We start from the raw sequence: 12,661 nt of genomic DNA on the forward strand, positions 1-12,661 counted from the left end.
GTATAAGAGAATTAAAGCAAAGCGAGCGTTCAATTTAAAGCCATGCAATTGTACATAATTACATGTGTGTTTGTGTGTGAGTGTGCGTGTGTGCGTATAAGAGAGAGCGTGTTTACAACGAGAAAGAGTGAATGAGAGAGTGCGTAGTATGTGTGCTATATGCCTATTCTATATAGATTATATATTCTAGCCAACATTTTGCATTGTTTTGTTTTTAAATTCTAAGCCGTTTCTACGTTCCACCACCAACACGCGCGCATCCTTTCTTACCTACTCCATCTCCAAGGCACAAAGTGTCTGTTGTTTGGGGAAATGGGAGAAAGGCAGCGTGGCGGGGGGGAACGTTTCAACGGCTTTGAACGGCTCCAAGCACCACAGCCGTTCTCCCTCATCCTCACCACGCCCAACCATCCACCCACACACACACTCACACATATGTATTTGGAATTGCATTGCCTCTATAAATGTAGAGTTACAACACCACAGGAAGTTTGAAGAACTCAGAAGAAGAAGCAGAAGCAGAATTTTGCATGTAAGCAAGGATCATACATACATACAACATATTACTACATACATTCATGCTCTATACATATATACATATTTAAAAACTACAAAAAAAAAAGAAACAAACAAAAAAAATAAATGAAAAAAATACATAATGTTACCATTTAAACTATATTTAAATCAACAAAATAATATATAATGAACGCTATTTAAAAAAGAAACATTCATAACTACATGAAATAAAAATCAATATATACATACATATATAAAAGGATATATATATGCATATGCCTATTGTGTATACATACTTATTATTATATGCATTACATTAAAATGAAAAATTCATTATGATAAAAACAACTACAACAACCGGTAAAGAAACAACAACAAAAAATGATGTCAAATAAATGGTTTTTCCTTTTCCCTCAACGAAATGCGAAATGACTTTTAACTTTGTGGGGAGAAGTGCAAATGCTGAAAATTGAGAGTGGGAACAGAAATAAGCTGAGAACAGAGATCAGCTCAGAAATCTACAAAGCTCAGTTCAAATATAAGCGTTGAACAGAGATTCTCTGAGAATAATGATCAGCTGGGAGCTGAGAGATGAGGTTGGATCAGATACAGCTCAGTTCAGACATTAGCGTTGAGCTAAACTGACAGATAGTGGGAACAGAGATTATCTGAGAACTATGATCAGCTGAGAACAGAGATGAGCTCGCGTCAGAGATAGGTTAGCGGAAAGAAAGGGGGGGACTCAGATCGGCTTGGAACTAAGATCAGCTGATTAGGAGAGAAGATTAGGACATTGAAGAACATTGATCAGTTGGGAAGATAGATCATATTGATTTAAAGCAACCAAACCACAAACGGTTTAATAATACAACGATTATGTATAGTATTCTACATATAACGAATAAAGTTTATTGCTAACCATCAGACAAATGTTTTAAATGTTATTCTTACATAAACCCCCTAATTCGCGCTCTAATTAACAAACGATTGCGCCCAGGACTTCATAATAAGTATGTAGAGAACGTAAAACAAAATTGTCGTCGCCGGCTCTCCGCTGTTAATGTCAAGTCTAAATTACGATTACATATAATTAAATTTCTTCTACAATAATCTCTACGTCCGTCGAATACACGTAAATATCACGCCGCCTTGCAAATAGCAACTCCTGTCGCTTTGGGTGTGTGGCCAGAGAATGCACTACCCCGCCATTATCGCCTGCAATAAAAGCAGCAACAATTAGTTCATACAACTAATAATATGGACTGAATATAACACTGGCTTACTGATGGTAATGCGCTGCACCACTTTGCCTTCGAGAAGATCCCAAACGTAAGCACATCCTTCGCTTGATCCAGCCACAACTTGGGCATCGCTCGCCATAATGCCGCACTCTATGTGATAGTCGTCCGCCTGGTGTCCCTTGTACTCGTTTAACAGCTCGCCGGTAGAGCAATCCAGCAAACGCACCACGCTATCCTGGCAGCCGGCCACCAGGCACTGCTCATCCCGTGTAAGGGCCAAATAGGTGACGGGTTCACCTATTTTGTCGCAGGTCATTTCGCCAACACGTATGTCATAATGACGCACACAGCCATCCAATGAGGCGGCGAAAATCTTGTGATCATTTGTTAAAACAGTTGTGATGCAATCACGAGCCTCCTTCATCACCTGCACCGGCTCCAATCGCCGTGTGCGTATGTCCCAGCACATAACCGCATTGTCGCGTCCTCCAGATATGGCAATGGATGAATCCTCATTGAAGCGCACGCATCTCACGCCGCCCGCATGGCTCCGTAAACGGCGCACCGGCAATCCGGTCGAGACATCCCAGTAGATGATGCTTCTGTCCAAACTGGATGAGACTATTTATTCGCGTTATTTCTAAATAAAATACAAATAGAATTGAACCTTACCGATATGATTGCTGTCACAGCTTCCTGAAACGTCGGTAACTTCATCAGCGTGACCGCCATAGGTTTTCAGCAAGAGCCCAGAGGCTGGATTCCACAGCTTGACCTTTTTGTCGGAGCCACAGCTCAAGCAATAGGAACCATCAACATTATAGCGTACGGCACGCACAGCGCCCTGTTTGCAATCTATAGTCCTACCGCATTGAAAGTCTACAAAAGCGGCCGGCATTATTGTTTTGTGCTTTTGTTTATTAGCTACTTAGTGCACTTGTCTGGCAACACTGCAGCGGCCGGTCTGGTAGGCCGATTCGTTGGATTAGTGTTGTAAAACGGCGACCGAAAAACATAAACACAACGCACTTCATAGGAATTCTACGTTTTAAGCAAGTTATTTAATAAAAATAAAAGCATTTTCGTCTTTAACGCACAATTAAACTCAAACTCTATTTAATAAGATTAAAATTTAATAATTAATAAGATCGCACAGCTTCAAAGAGATCATTTGTAGGTAATACGCCGCAGTGTGGAAAAAATTGCGTGTCAAATCTGATAGGCCTTCGGTATTTGTGCGTGTGTGGGCGGGCGGGTTGGCGGGTGGCAGCACGCATTAACAAAAAATAGAAGAAAAAACCGCACGTCAAACGCGACGACAGCTAGTTAGCTGCTACGCAATTTCACTCACCTGCCGAACGAACACCTGCACGCCGAAATCGAAGCTCAATTTGTGCTTGCTGACGTGTGCAAGTGCAAGAAGACAAGGACAACAACGAAAGGATATTCACAAAATATAAAAAGCAACAACAACAGCAGCAGCAAGCTGCTGGTGACACGAGTGAAATTAACGAAGTGCAATTGAACGACACACGCATACACACACAAACCAAACGCAACACATCAGCAGCAGAAACCGAAACAGCTAAGAAAATGCAGTCGCGCATCGACAAGGCATTGCATAAAAATCCTGATACTCGAGAATAAGGCAGCACTCAAGAAAATAACTACAACAGCAACAGCAGCAACAACAAGAACGAAAAAGGGCAGCTAGTGCGGAAAGTAAAAAAGTTGTTTGTCAACTTGTTGGCGTCCAGAGTAAAAGTCAAATGTTGCAGCAACAAAGTGGCTGGCTGTACTGCTGCTGCTGCTACAACAACAACTACCATCAACTGGACAACCAACCTGGACGACAACTAGTACTAAAGTAGTGCGCCAGTGTGCATGCAGCAGCGCCTGCGGCCAGTATTAGCAGAGGAACGCGCAAACGTACTTGTAATATCATCCAAAGTTTAATTGCAGCATCCCCACCTTAAGATGTCGACGATAACGCGTAGCGCCAGCGCTAGTCCTTGCATGGCACTGAATGCCATCATTGATCCCAGCCTGTTTCCACTCAAATCTACAGCAGATGTGGTTAATCTCTTTCGTCGGGCGCTCACCAGTGGTATCGAGCCGGATCTCACGCTTCTGTCCATTGTTGTCGGCTATATAGAACTTTCGCTAACCACGGGCGAAGCAGCGCAAGCAGCGGCGGCGGCAGCAGCAGCGGCAGAACAGCAGCATAGCAGTGGTGGCGGGGTTGCTTCGCTTTTGGCTGGCGCTGGTGGTGGCGGTGCTGGTGGAGGGGGCGGCGTTGGCGGCGCTCAAACAGCGACAGGTGTGTGCTTAAATTTACCGTTTTACCAATTTCCGCTTAACCCATTTTCTTTCCTCTCTTTTGGTTCTGTTGCAGCGTCTGGGGACATTATTATGGGCAACAGCGTACCCTTTCCAATTGTAACTCACGAGTTGATAGCGGGTCTCTATAAAAAATTTCAAACCATTTTATCTGTTGTGGAGAAACCCAAGCCACATCGTCAGGCTACGCGGGAAGTCATCAAGAAGGTATCGGACGTTATATGGAATTCGCTGATACGCAGCAGCTACAAGGATCGTGCGCATCTGCAGAACCTTTATAGCTATCTGTCGGGCAATAAGCTGGACTGCTTTGGTGTGGCGCTGGCCGTGGTGGCCGGTTGCCAGCTGCTAGGTTACAAGGATGTGCGCCTGGCCATATCCGAGGATCATGCGTGGGTAGTGTTTGGCCAGAAGCGTGTGGAAACCATTGAGGTAACCTGGCATGGCAAGGGCAGCGAGGATAAACGCGGACAGGACATCACGCCGGGCATTGAGTCGGGCTCCTGGCTCTACCTAGGCGGCCTGGCGGTGGTTTGCGAGCGCGGCATGGAAGTGGCTGCCATCTGTGCGGCACTAAACATCTCTCTCACAACGAACAGCGACTGCGTGGAAGTCGCAGAGCTACAGCAGCAGCTTCTCTGGCTCCTCTACGATTTGGGACATCTCAAAAAATATCCGATGGCTTTAGGAACGCTCGGCGAACTAGAGGAAATTCACCGCACACATCGTAGCATCAGTTGTGAGCAGCTATATCGAGAGGCTATTGAGGCGGCACGCACGCACTATCGGAACCACCATGTGTATCCATACACCTATCAGGGCAACTACTACAATCGACTGCTCAAGTACCGCGAAGCTTTTGCCGCCTGGGCCAATGCAGCGGATGTCATCAGGCTCTACACCTACCAATGTCGGGACGATGAGGAAATCTATAAGGAGCTGCTGGACATTGCTAACGAGCTGATACCGTATGTGATGAAGACGGAGAGTTCGGGGCACTCAGCACGCAGCATTCTGCGAGACTCTGAGGTTTTCGCCAACCTACTGCGTTTCTACGATGGCATCTGTCAGTGGGAGGAGGACAGTTTGACGCCCATATTGCATATTGGATGGGCCAAGCCATTGGTTACTAATATTACCAAATTCGATTACGACATACGCTCCCAGGTGGTTATTAAGCTGCCCGAGGATGTGGAGGCGGAGCAAGCAGCGGCGGCGGCTGCGGCTGCTGAGCAGGCGAAGAAAGCGCAAGAGGCATTACAATTTGAGGGCAACAATAACAACAACAATACATTAATCAAGAAAGATGAGGTAAGTTATGCATGTTATACTTAAAATAATTCATTATCAAATACTTTGAACTGATTAATAACATCAGTAACGAAAGAACCCTTAAAAGTTGAAGAATATTTGAGCTTAGCTTTAAAAACTACACTGCTTAAAATGTAGTTAAAAGAGAAAATGGAATCATAGCTAACTAATGGCATTATATGTCTACAGAAACACAATGCGGATGGCAAAAAGTCGGAGCTGCCCACAACTTTGGCGGATTTGACGGCTGCTTGCGGAGAAAAGATTTTGAATCCAGATTTTCTGCTGCAAGGTGGTGGCCAACCATTTGCCGACCAAAAACAGCAAACGTCTGTTCAACAGGCAGGAAAGTCAACAGTAACAGCAACAACAACAACTACACCCTCGGTGGAGCAACAACAGCACAACAACATCAATAACAACAACACAACCGCCAAGGAGGCTACAACAAATGGCGGTTCAAATGTTCAATCATCGTCTAGCGAGGCTAACAGCACAAATGTAGAGCACAAAGAAGCTAAAATGGAGACAACAGAAACAGCAGCAGCAGCAGCAGCAACAACAACAGCTGCCAAAGCAGCAGCAGTGACAACAGCAGCAACTCACACCAACTCGAGCATTGACGATTACGATCCTTTTGAAATCATGCTTAAACGTCCCGTCATAACGCTCTACAGTCAGAAAATGAAGGGTCTCAAGGATTTGCTGCTGGCCGAGAAGCTCAACACCCATGCCATTTCGCTGCAGGTAACCGCTCAATCAGTAGCATCGCGTAAGGTGCGCGGTGTGGATAAGCAGCCATCGAACATATCCACACATGCCACTATCAATGTGACGGCTATCGCATCGTCAGCCGGATCGGATGGCGGCACTGGTGCGTCTCCTGCATTGGCATCGGCAGCGGCCAATGATTCCATAGCAGCATCGCGACCGAAACGTACGCGTCGCGAGTGAATTTGTTGTTTGTATTTATGCTTAATTAGCCAAGGGGGTGTGCTATTTAAAGAGATAAATGCCAGCAAAAATCGTAATATCTGCAAAACTATGTTAATGCTGAATCATATTAGAAACTCTTAATTTTGTCACGAAAATTGCGTTATGTTTATTATATACCTTTTTATTTGTGTTTACCTTTCATTTCGAATTTTGTTTGTCTTAGATATTTTGCTTAATGGTATTATTTCTTCGTTTTGTTTTTAGATTATGTTTTATATTTACCTAATTGCTTTCCACTATTTATGTTTGTTATTCTGTCAGAGATATTTGTTACTTATTGTTTATAACTTTCTATCAAAACGAAGGACGAAAGGAAAACGAAGAAATGATTTAAAGTATTTATGACAACACTGATTTGCAATATCTTTATATTAATTGGCGTTTATTGCTTCAGATTTTATGTTTTCTTTATGCAAATTGTACTCTTTCTTGAATTTCTGTTATCAAAAACTATTTTTGACTATTCAGCAAAACCGTTGCGAACATTTATTACGAATATTGTATTTAACGAAGCACCCTCCTATATAAATTTCTTATAAATGTATGTACATGTGTGTTAGCATTTTATTATTACTATTTAATATGTATGTACTATTAACCATTTACGCATATGCTACCATATTTTTGATGTTCGATGTGTATTTATGTAGTTCGTAAGCTAAAAGCAGAAACAAAACTATTACGCAAAAGGCAAAAACCGAGACGAGAAACCGTTAGAGAACGCTTAGCGTTTAAAAAAAGAAGAAAAAAACATTTAACAAAACATTAAGAATGTGAAAAAAATGAAACCGTACAGATATCATAAGCTATACTATTTATATGTAGTTGTTGTAGCGTTTCAATTATTATTTATTGCTATAAAATTTTGTCTTAAATCTGTAATTTGTTGTTCCACACAAGCAAACAAACACACCCGCACACAACAGTTCCAGCAAATGTTTGTTTAATAATCGTAACTTCATTGGTGCTCTTCTTTGAAAACTATATACTATATATACCTATTTATGTGTATATAATATTTATGCTTGTAAACTTATATATTTTTGGCATTTTATTTGAGGCTAGCCGCTCGATTTGTACATTATCGATGTCTACTTTTAAGTATGATTTTATTTTATTTAACAAACGATCTTTGTTAAACTTTAGGCACTTTGTTTAAGACAAAACTAATAGTACGAGCTGAAGCATCCGAGTCTCTGCTAATCAGACAAGGACAACAAAAATAGTTGATGTGCATCTAAAATGAAAAACAAAACAAAAAACAAACCAACAAACATGAAATAAGAAGAAAAAACATATTTTAAACTTCCTCTATATGTGATATACACTTTTTCTAGAAAGCTTTCATAAAACACTTAATATATACAATAATAAATAACTCTTACTTGATATATGCACAGAGACACATACACATTTGGATTATCTGTTTGTACTCTTTATCTATATAATAGCCACAAAACTGTAGAACTTGACTTGGTCAGAACGCAATTACCACATATTACATATTATTATGTATTCATATTGTAAACGCTTATTTTTATAGTTACCCTCGATTATTGGTGTACTCTGTTGATATTGATAGAAACTGTCAAATATTAATTTCTATTTTGTACTTACAAATGTATTGAACATACAGTGCGCATTCGATAAAGACGACAAAATGCAGATGAAGGAAACTGTAACTAATCCTACAAAACTTCGGAACTTTTCTAAGCAGCCATTTTTTCATTTTGCTCAATATTTTGAAATAAATTATGTCCAATAATACTTTAAGGCCTGATACAAATCAAAGGAAACTGCAACTATTGTCTAACAATAATCTCCAGATCCATCAAAATTGGTTGCATTTGTTCCTAAAAAAACAAATTCATATTTGATTTCGAATATAGTTTTAAAGAACACATGTCTATTGCGAAGGGCTTCAGCTTCTTTTCAACTATTTCGAATGCTTACTGTATGACAAGGCCTGGGACGATAAATTGTCAGCAAAAGAGTTAGCGTCACATCCAGGCACAAATGGAGCTTGTCGACATAAACAAAAAATGAAACAAATTGTTAAATGATGATAATAAGCATTGCATTTTATTATGCGTAGTGCGTCTGTGATGAAAAATATGTATAGAACAGAAGAGCAAACACAAGCCCATTTAAAAAAACAAAACAAATACAAATCGGTAACAATACGAAACACAAACTGAACATTAGGTTCAACACAGTTTAACTAATCAAATAAAATGTATGGTGTGTAATTCCTCTAAGAAACTAGCATACTAATAATTGAGGGGGCAGTCCATAAATGCGGCATTCGATGCTCCATCAGTTTAGTTGAGTATGTATTTGTATTTCCTATACATACGAGTACGATATATGTATACCTATATAAACATTCATAAATAGCGGACAAATCGAAGGCAACGTAAATGTTAAATGTTGATCTAAAGTTATTAAAGCAACTACAAATGTGTAAACAATTACTTGTAAAAGGATTGTATATACTATATATGAAGTATACATATATTTTGGCATACCAAATTTTTACACTAAGCAAGGAACAAAAATATTGAACAAAAGAATTAGCTGTTTTTATTTTCGTTTCACTTTGGCATACAAAAACAAAAATAGCCAAACAAAAAGCTGTCCGAAGTTCGCTATGCAACAAAGAAATCAAAAGCATAACACAAGCAATACCTATACATAAGAATATTTCTATATCAATGTTAATTCAACTAAACTTTTTGCTCCAATTGTTTAAAATAGCCAGAACCGCTCTTAACAGTTAAACATTTAATGTAGTGCAGCAGCCAACGCTCAATAACCTTATTACATACATAGCTTGAAAGTCAAATAGCCACAAGTCAAAATGTTAAAGAAAATTCGAAATGGAAATAAACAGATATTTCAAAAAAAAAAAAAAAAAAATTAGAAGTGTTGTCTTACAATTACGGGGTGTTGGCGTATCATTTCTATTACTTTTTTCAGCCTTGTGGCCAAAGTATAACAACTATCTGATTGGGCGGCATATTCAACTTTATTCACTAAGATGGGTGGGCATTCCCCAATATTTTCATAAGGTTGAACATTATTCAGAACATTCAAACACAAAAATTGCTGATTGGGATGTACATATCGTCAAAGCTTTTCCACGTAAATTAAATGTTGGGCTTCTTGTTCCCCTTTGTACGCTTTTAGAAGGTTTTTGAACATCATTCAAAAGTCGTCGTATTAGGTCCTAGCACCGTTACCTTTAAAAAAGTAATAATAATTAAAATGTATAGCGCAATCCAATGGCATTTATTACTTGCTAGCGATCAAATTTAAATAAAATTGGGAGTCAACTCCTGCTTACTCCTTCTTAGTAAAAATGTACAGAATGCAATATTGTCTTCTTCTTTCTCGTTTCCATTTCCATTAGCCTGTAAACGAATTCCAATTAGTTAGATACCATTACAGAATAGAATGAGTCTTACATGATACATATGTCGTTATCCAAATCATTGGATTTCGACATCATTGCCAACATATCTCCAATCAGAAACGAACCCATTAACGCCTCCTCATGATTATCCTCAATATCCACATTTAGCACATGAACTGGGCGATTGTCTACAGGCTCCCGGGACTCTAGACACTCCACAACGGCATCAAATACCCGCTCCTCTACCGTTATAATAACATCGAATTGTTCGGAGCACTCTTGGAACCGTTCAGGGCACTTTTTTATCCGTCGATTCCTATCGAGTAAATGGAGCAGCCCGTTCTCTGTGTAATAGTCACGGTCTTTTCGGGCCAGATCATTGTAAATGTCCTCGTAGCTTGTTCCAAATTCGTACACATTCGGCTTATCAATATAGAGGCCAGGAAGACGCACACGTTCACCGGTTCCAAACGATTTCACCCTGAATCCCTTCTTTGCCAGGAAACCATGTGCTTCCATTGACCGATTTATGTTACTACTACACACCTGTACAAAAAGGGGGTGGAATACGAATAAATAATTTTATAATGATAAGATTCTGTATCTATAATACACACCACAGCTATATACAGTTTGCTAGGGTCTGCCATGCTCTGGCTACACTGTACTTAATTAAAGGGACTGGAAAACGGATTGTTGGTATATTTACGAAGTGTTTACCAACGTTTGGTTGCTAATATGAGTATGATATTATTGTACAGCTTTTGTTTACGTTTTGTAAGGATCATTTGGGGTTGCAATATTTTGCGCGTGTCTGGTAGCGCCATGATATTCGTATGTAGATTGCGCATATGGCTGCGCCATCATATGGTCAGTGTTTTAAAACAGTCTGGGCAGGCCATTTTTAATAGAGTTACCATTTTGACAGATGACTCTGCATCATTTCGTGCATTTTACATCGGCGTCAAAAAGTATTTGTTTATAAATTAGTCAAAACTAGCACCGAAAAGATGTCTGCGCCCGAAAAAGAGAAGAATAAAGAGTTGGATACGCAAGAGACCAACGCCAAAAGCGAGGACTTGGGTTTGCTAGAAGAGGACGACGAGTTCGAAGAGTTTCCAGCTGAAGGTAAGTTCTGATTAACCCGCAATGGCAAAATAGACGCTAAAAAGTATGCGTCCTCTCAGACTTTCGAGTGGGCGACGATGAGGAGGAGCTCAACGTGTGGGAGGACAACTGGGACGACGATAATGTGGAGGATGATTTCAGTCAACAGTTAAAAGCCCACTTGGAAAGCAAGAAAATGGAGACATGATTGCGTTCAGCCCTAACCATAAATAAGGCGAAACTTTTAACTCTTTAATGTTTAGATTCAATAAAACTATATTATAATTACTGAAAATGCTACATTTGCAACTAATTACATTCTAATTCTCTCCAAATAGCTCAGTAAGGGTCTGGTCCATTAATTGAGCTAAACGTTGCTGTTCATCAATTTTCTCCTGCAACTCTTGGTATTGTTTCTCCAGGCTGTCAGCTGCAGCAGTTTTCCTTTGTAAATCAATTTTTAGTTTTTCAAGCCCGCCTAGCACTGCTTTGGCATCCTGGTCGCTTTGCAGTCTGCGCAACTTTAGCTCCTCATCTAGCTGATCTAGTTGCTGCTTTTCAGCATCGTTCTTGATCTGAAGCTGTTTATTCTCTGCCTCCATGGCGGCATATTGTTTTTCAAGGCGCTCCATCGCTTTCAAACTGTCCTTATAGTCGGCAATCAAAGCCAGCGGCAGGAGTTCTGATGCTGCAAGAATCTCTGAGTGCATTTTTTGAATGTTCTCCATTTCTTCTTTTCGGTCTTTGAGTATTTGAGATTGCTTCAAAGATCCTGCCTTGTAGTTCTCTAGACAGACGGTCGTCTTTTCAATTTCCCTGTCAACATTGAGAAAGAATTTATAGGTAGAACTGTAAAAATATTTATATAATATATACTCTTGGATTCTCTGCACTTCTGTATCCTTGACCACCAGCTTTTCCACTTGGCGCACTTCATGGGTAAGTTTGGAAAGCTCCTCCTCATTATTGGAAACTACAGCATTTTGTTGTTGGACAGCCTTCTCTTGCCTACGCAGCTCAACATGCGCCTGATCCAGCTCGGCTTGTAGTTGTATGATGGCCGCCTGACATATTGCAATGTCATCCTTCTCCTGCGCTGAATCCTTAATGCGTTGATCCAGTTCACGGCGCTTGGCGGCGACGGCAGTAAGCAGACCCTCGTGCTGTTTGATGGGCTCCTCGATTGATGCAAAGACCGCCTTCTTAAACATTTTATAAAAGCACAAGTAGTTAAATAGCGCGTGCAGGACGCTGCCTATTTTCTTGGCCGCTAAAAGAGATTATGAAATATAATAGGAGGATAATATTGCTAGCTCTCAACTTACAAGGCGTGATGAGATCGACGTAAGTGAAAGTGCGTTGTGGAAACGAAATATGCAGGATGCTCTCGATTTGGCGGCATAGCTTTATTAGGAACAGCCGCTTCTCCCGCGATGTATCGCTGGCTCCGGCCTCTATATTGAAAAGCGGTTCCACTCTAAATCCAAAGGCGCGCAGATAGTGTATAAGAATTTTGGTAAGGAACTGCTCCGTGGGTTTTGTGAAATCGTTAATGTGCACCTTTAGTTCTGGGAACACTTGGTTGGCCATTTCGCAGGCCCGAACGGTTAAATCTCTGTTTATTTGCTGCGACATTTTCAAAATCTTCTATGCTGTATAGTATAAACTAATTCGCGCGTATCACTGAAATGCTTCCAGGGCTGAGGGAAAAGAAACGACGGCGTTGCCACTTGAA

At 40.5% G+C, this 12,661-nt stretch overlaps 5 protein-coding genes across 6 annotated transcripts; 2 read left to right on the plus strand and 3 right to left on the minus strand.

Annotated features, from left to right (window-relative positions):
• Window positions 1-1,395: 1,395 nt before the first annotated feature.
• On the minus strand, window positions 1,396-2,833 carry LOC115631167 (WD repeat domain-containing protein 83). 2 transcript variants are annotated; one of them, XM_030527856.1, is made up of 3 exons: window positions 2,430-2,833; window positions 1,800-2,378; window positions 1,396-1,731 (listed from the first exon to the last, which is right to left on the minus strand). In XM_030527856.1, exons 1-3 carry the CDS (start codon window positions 2,653-2,655, stop codon window positions 1,607-1,609), a joined length of 930 nt encoding a protein of 309 aa, XP_030383716.1. In that variant the 5' UTR covers window positions 2,656-2,833; the 3' UTR covers window positions 1,396-1,606. The 2 variants fall into 2 exon arrangements, with proteins under 2 accessions (XP_030383716.1, XP_030383717.1); XM_030527857.1 differs by having other exon boundaries at window positions 1,800-2,368; window positions 2,430-2,563.
• A 197-nt stretch (window positions 2,834-3,030) lies between these two features.
• On the plus strand, window positions 3,031-6,499 carry LOC115631168 (menin). Its single transcript, XM_030527858.1, has 3 exons — window positions 3,031-3,987; window positions 4,153-5,408; window positions 5,598-6,499. Exons 1-3 carry the CDS (start codon window positions 3,735-3,737, stop codon window positions 6,360-6,362), a joined length of 2,274 nt encoding a protein of 757 aa, XP_030383718.1. The 5' UTR covers window positions 3,031-3,734; the 3' UTR covers window positions 6,363-6,499.
• Window positions 6,500-9,424: 2,925 nt separating this feature from the next.
• LOC115631767 (RNA polymerase II subunit A C-terminal domain phosphatase SSU72-like) lies at window positions 9,425-10,586 on the minus strand. Its single transcript, XM_030528603.1, has 4 exons — window positions 10,437-10,586; window positions 9,872-10,365; window positions 9,703-9,817; window positions 9,425-9,646 (listed from the first exon to the last, which is right to left on the minus strand). Exons 1-3 carry the CDS (start codon window positions 10,467-10,469, stop codon window positions 9,757-9,759), a joined length of 588 nt encoding a protein of 195 aa, XP_030384463.1. The 5' UTR covers window positions 10,470-10,586; the 3' UTR covers window positions 9,425-9,646; window positions 9,703-9,756.
• Window positions 10,587-10,765: 179 nt separating this feature from the next.
• On the plus strand, window positions 10,766-11,221 carry LOC115631711 (probable 26S proteasome complex subunit sem1). Its single transcript, XM_030528538.1, has 2 exons — window positions 10,766-10,947; window positions 11,007-11,221. Exons 1-2 carry the CDS (start codon window positions 10,830-10,832, stop codon window positions 11,132-11,134), a joined length of 246 nt encoding a protein of 81 aa, XP_030384398.1. The 5' UTR covers window positions 10,766-10,829; the 3' UTR covers window positions 11,135-11,221.
• LOC115631710 (flagellar attachment zone protein 1) lies at window positions 11,178-12,558 on the minus strand. Its single transcript, XM_030528537.1, has 3 exons — window positions 12,252-12,558; window positions 11,803-12,196; window positions 11,178-11,742 (listed from the first exon to the last, which is right to left on the minus strand). Exons 1-3 carry the CDS (start codon window positions 12,514-12,516, stop codon window positions 11,247-11,249), a joined length of 1,155 nt encoding a protein of 384 aa, XP_030384397.1. The 5' UTR covers window positions 12,517-12,558; the 3' UTR covers window positions 11,178-11,246.
• Window positions 12,559-12,661: the final 103 nt, after the last annotated feature.

This window comes from Scaptodrosophila lebanonensis, unplaced genomic scaffold, assembly GCF_003285725.1.
Source record: "Scaptodrosophila lebanonensis strain 11010-0011.00,11010-0021.00 unplaced genomic scaffold, SlebRS2 tig00001412-arrow-pilon, whole genome shotgun sequence".
In the NCBI taxonomy this organism is placed as follows: domain Eukaryota; kingdom Metazoa; phylum Arthropoda; class Insecta; order Diptera; family Drosophilidae; genus Scaptodrosophila; species Scaptodrosophila lebanonensis.

Coding starts and splice junctions, on each gene's coding strand:
- LOC115631167 (XM_030527856.1), bottom strand. CDS start 2,655: ATGCCGGCCGCTTTTGTAGACTTTCAATGCGGTAGGACTATAGATTGC. Junction 2,379..2,429: donor CTGTGACAGCAATCATATCG/GTAAGGTTCAAT, acceptor GCGAATAAATAG/TCTCATCCAGTTTGGACAGA. Junction 1,732..1,799: donor GGTGCAGCGCATTACCATCA/GTAAGCCAGTGT, acceptor CTTTTATTGCAG/GCGATAATGGCGGGGTAGTG.
- LOC115631168 (XM_030527858.1), top strand. CDS start 3,735: ATGTCGACGATAACGCGTAGCGCCAGCGCTAGTCCTTGCATGGCACTG. Junction 3,988..4,152: donor GGCAGAACAGCAGCATAGCA/GTGGTGGCGGGG, acceptor GTTCTGTTGCAG/CGTCTGGGGACATTATTATG. Junction 5,409..5,597: donor CATTAATCAAGAAAGATGAG/GTAAGTTATGCA, acceptor ATATGTCTACAG/AAACACAATGCGGATGGCAA.
- LOC115631767 (XM_030528603.1), bottom strand. CDS start 10,469: ATGGCAGACCCTAGCAAACTGTATATAGCTGTG. Junction 10,366..10,436: donor GCAAACTGTATATAGCTGTG/GTGTGTATTATA, acceptor CTTTTTGTACAG/GTGTGTAGTAGTAACATAAA. Junction 9,818..9,871: donor GATAACGACATATGTATCAT/GTAAGACTCATT, acceptor ATTCGTTTACAG/GCTAATGGAAATGGAAACGA.
- LOC115631711 (XM_030528538.1), top strand. CDS start 10,830: ATGTCTGCGCCCGAAAAAGAGAAGAATAAAGAGTTGGATACGCAAGAG. Junction 10,948..11,006: donor CGAAGAGTTTCCAGCTGAAG/GTAAGTTCTGAT, acceptor GCGTCCTCTCAG/ACTTTCGAGTGGGCGACGAT.
- LOC115631710 (XM_030528537.1), bottom strand. CDS start 12,516: ATGGCCAACCAAGTGTTCCCAGAACTAAAGGTGCACATTAACGATTTC. Junction 12,197..12,251: donor CGTCGATCTCATCACGCCTT/GTAAGTTGAGAG, acceptor AATCTCTTTTAG/CGGCCAAGAAAATAGGCAGC. Junction 11,743..11,802: donor GAAGTGCAGAGAATCCAAGA/GTATATATTATA, acceptor CAATGTTGACAG/GGAAATTGAAAAGACGACCG.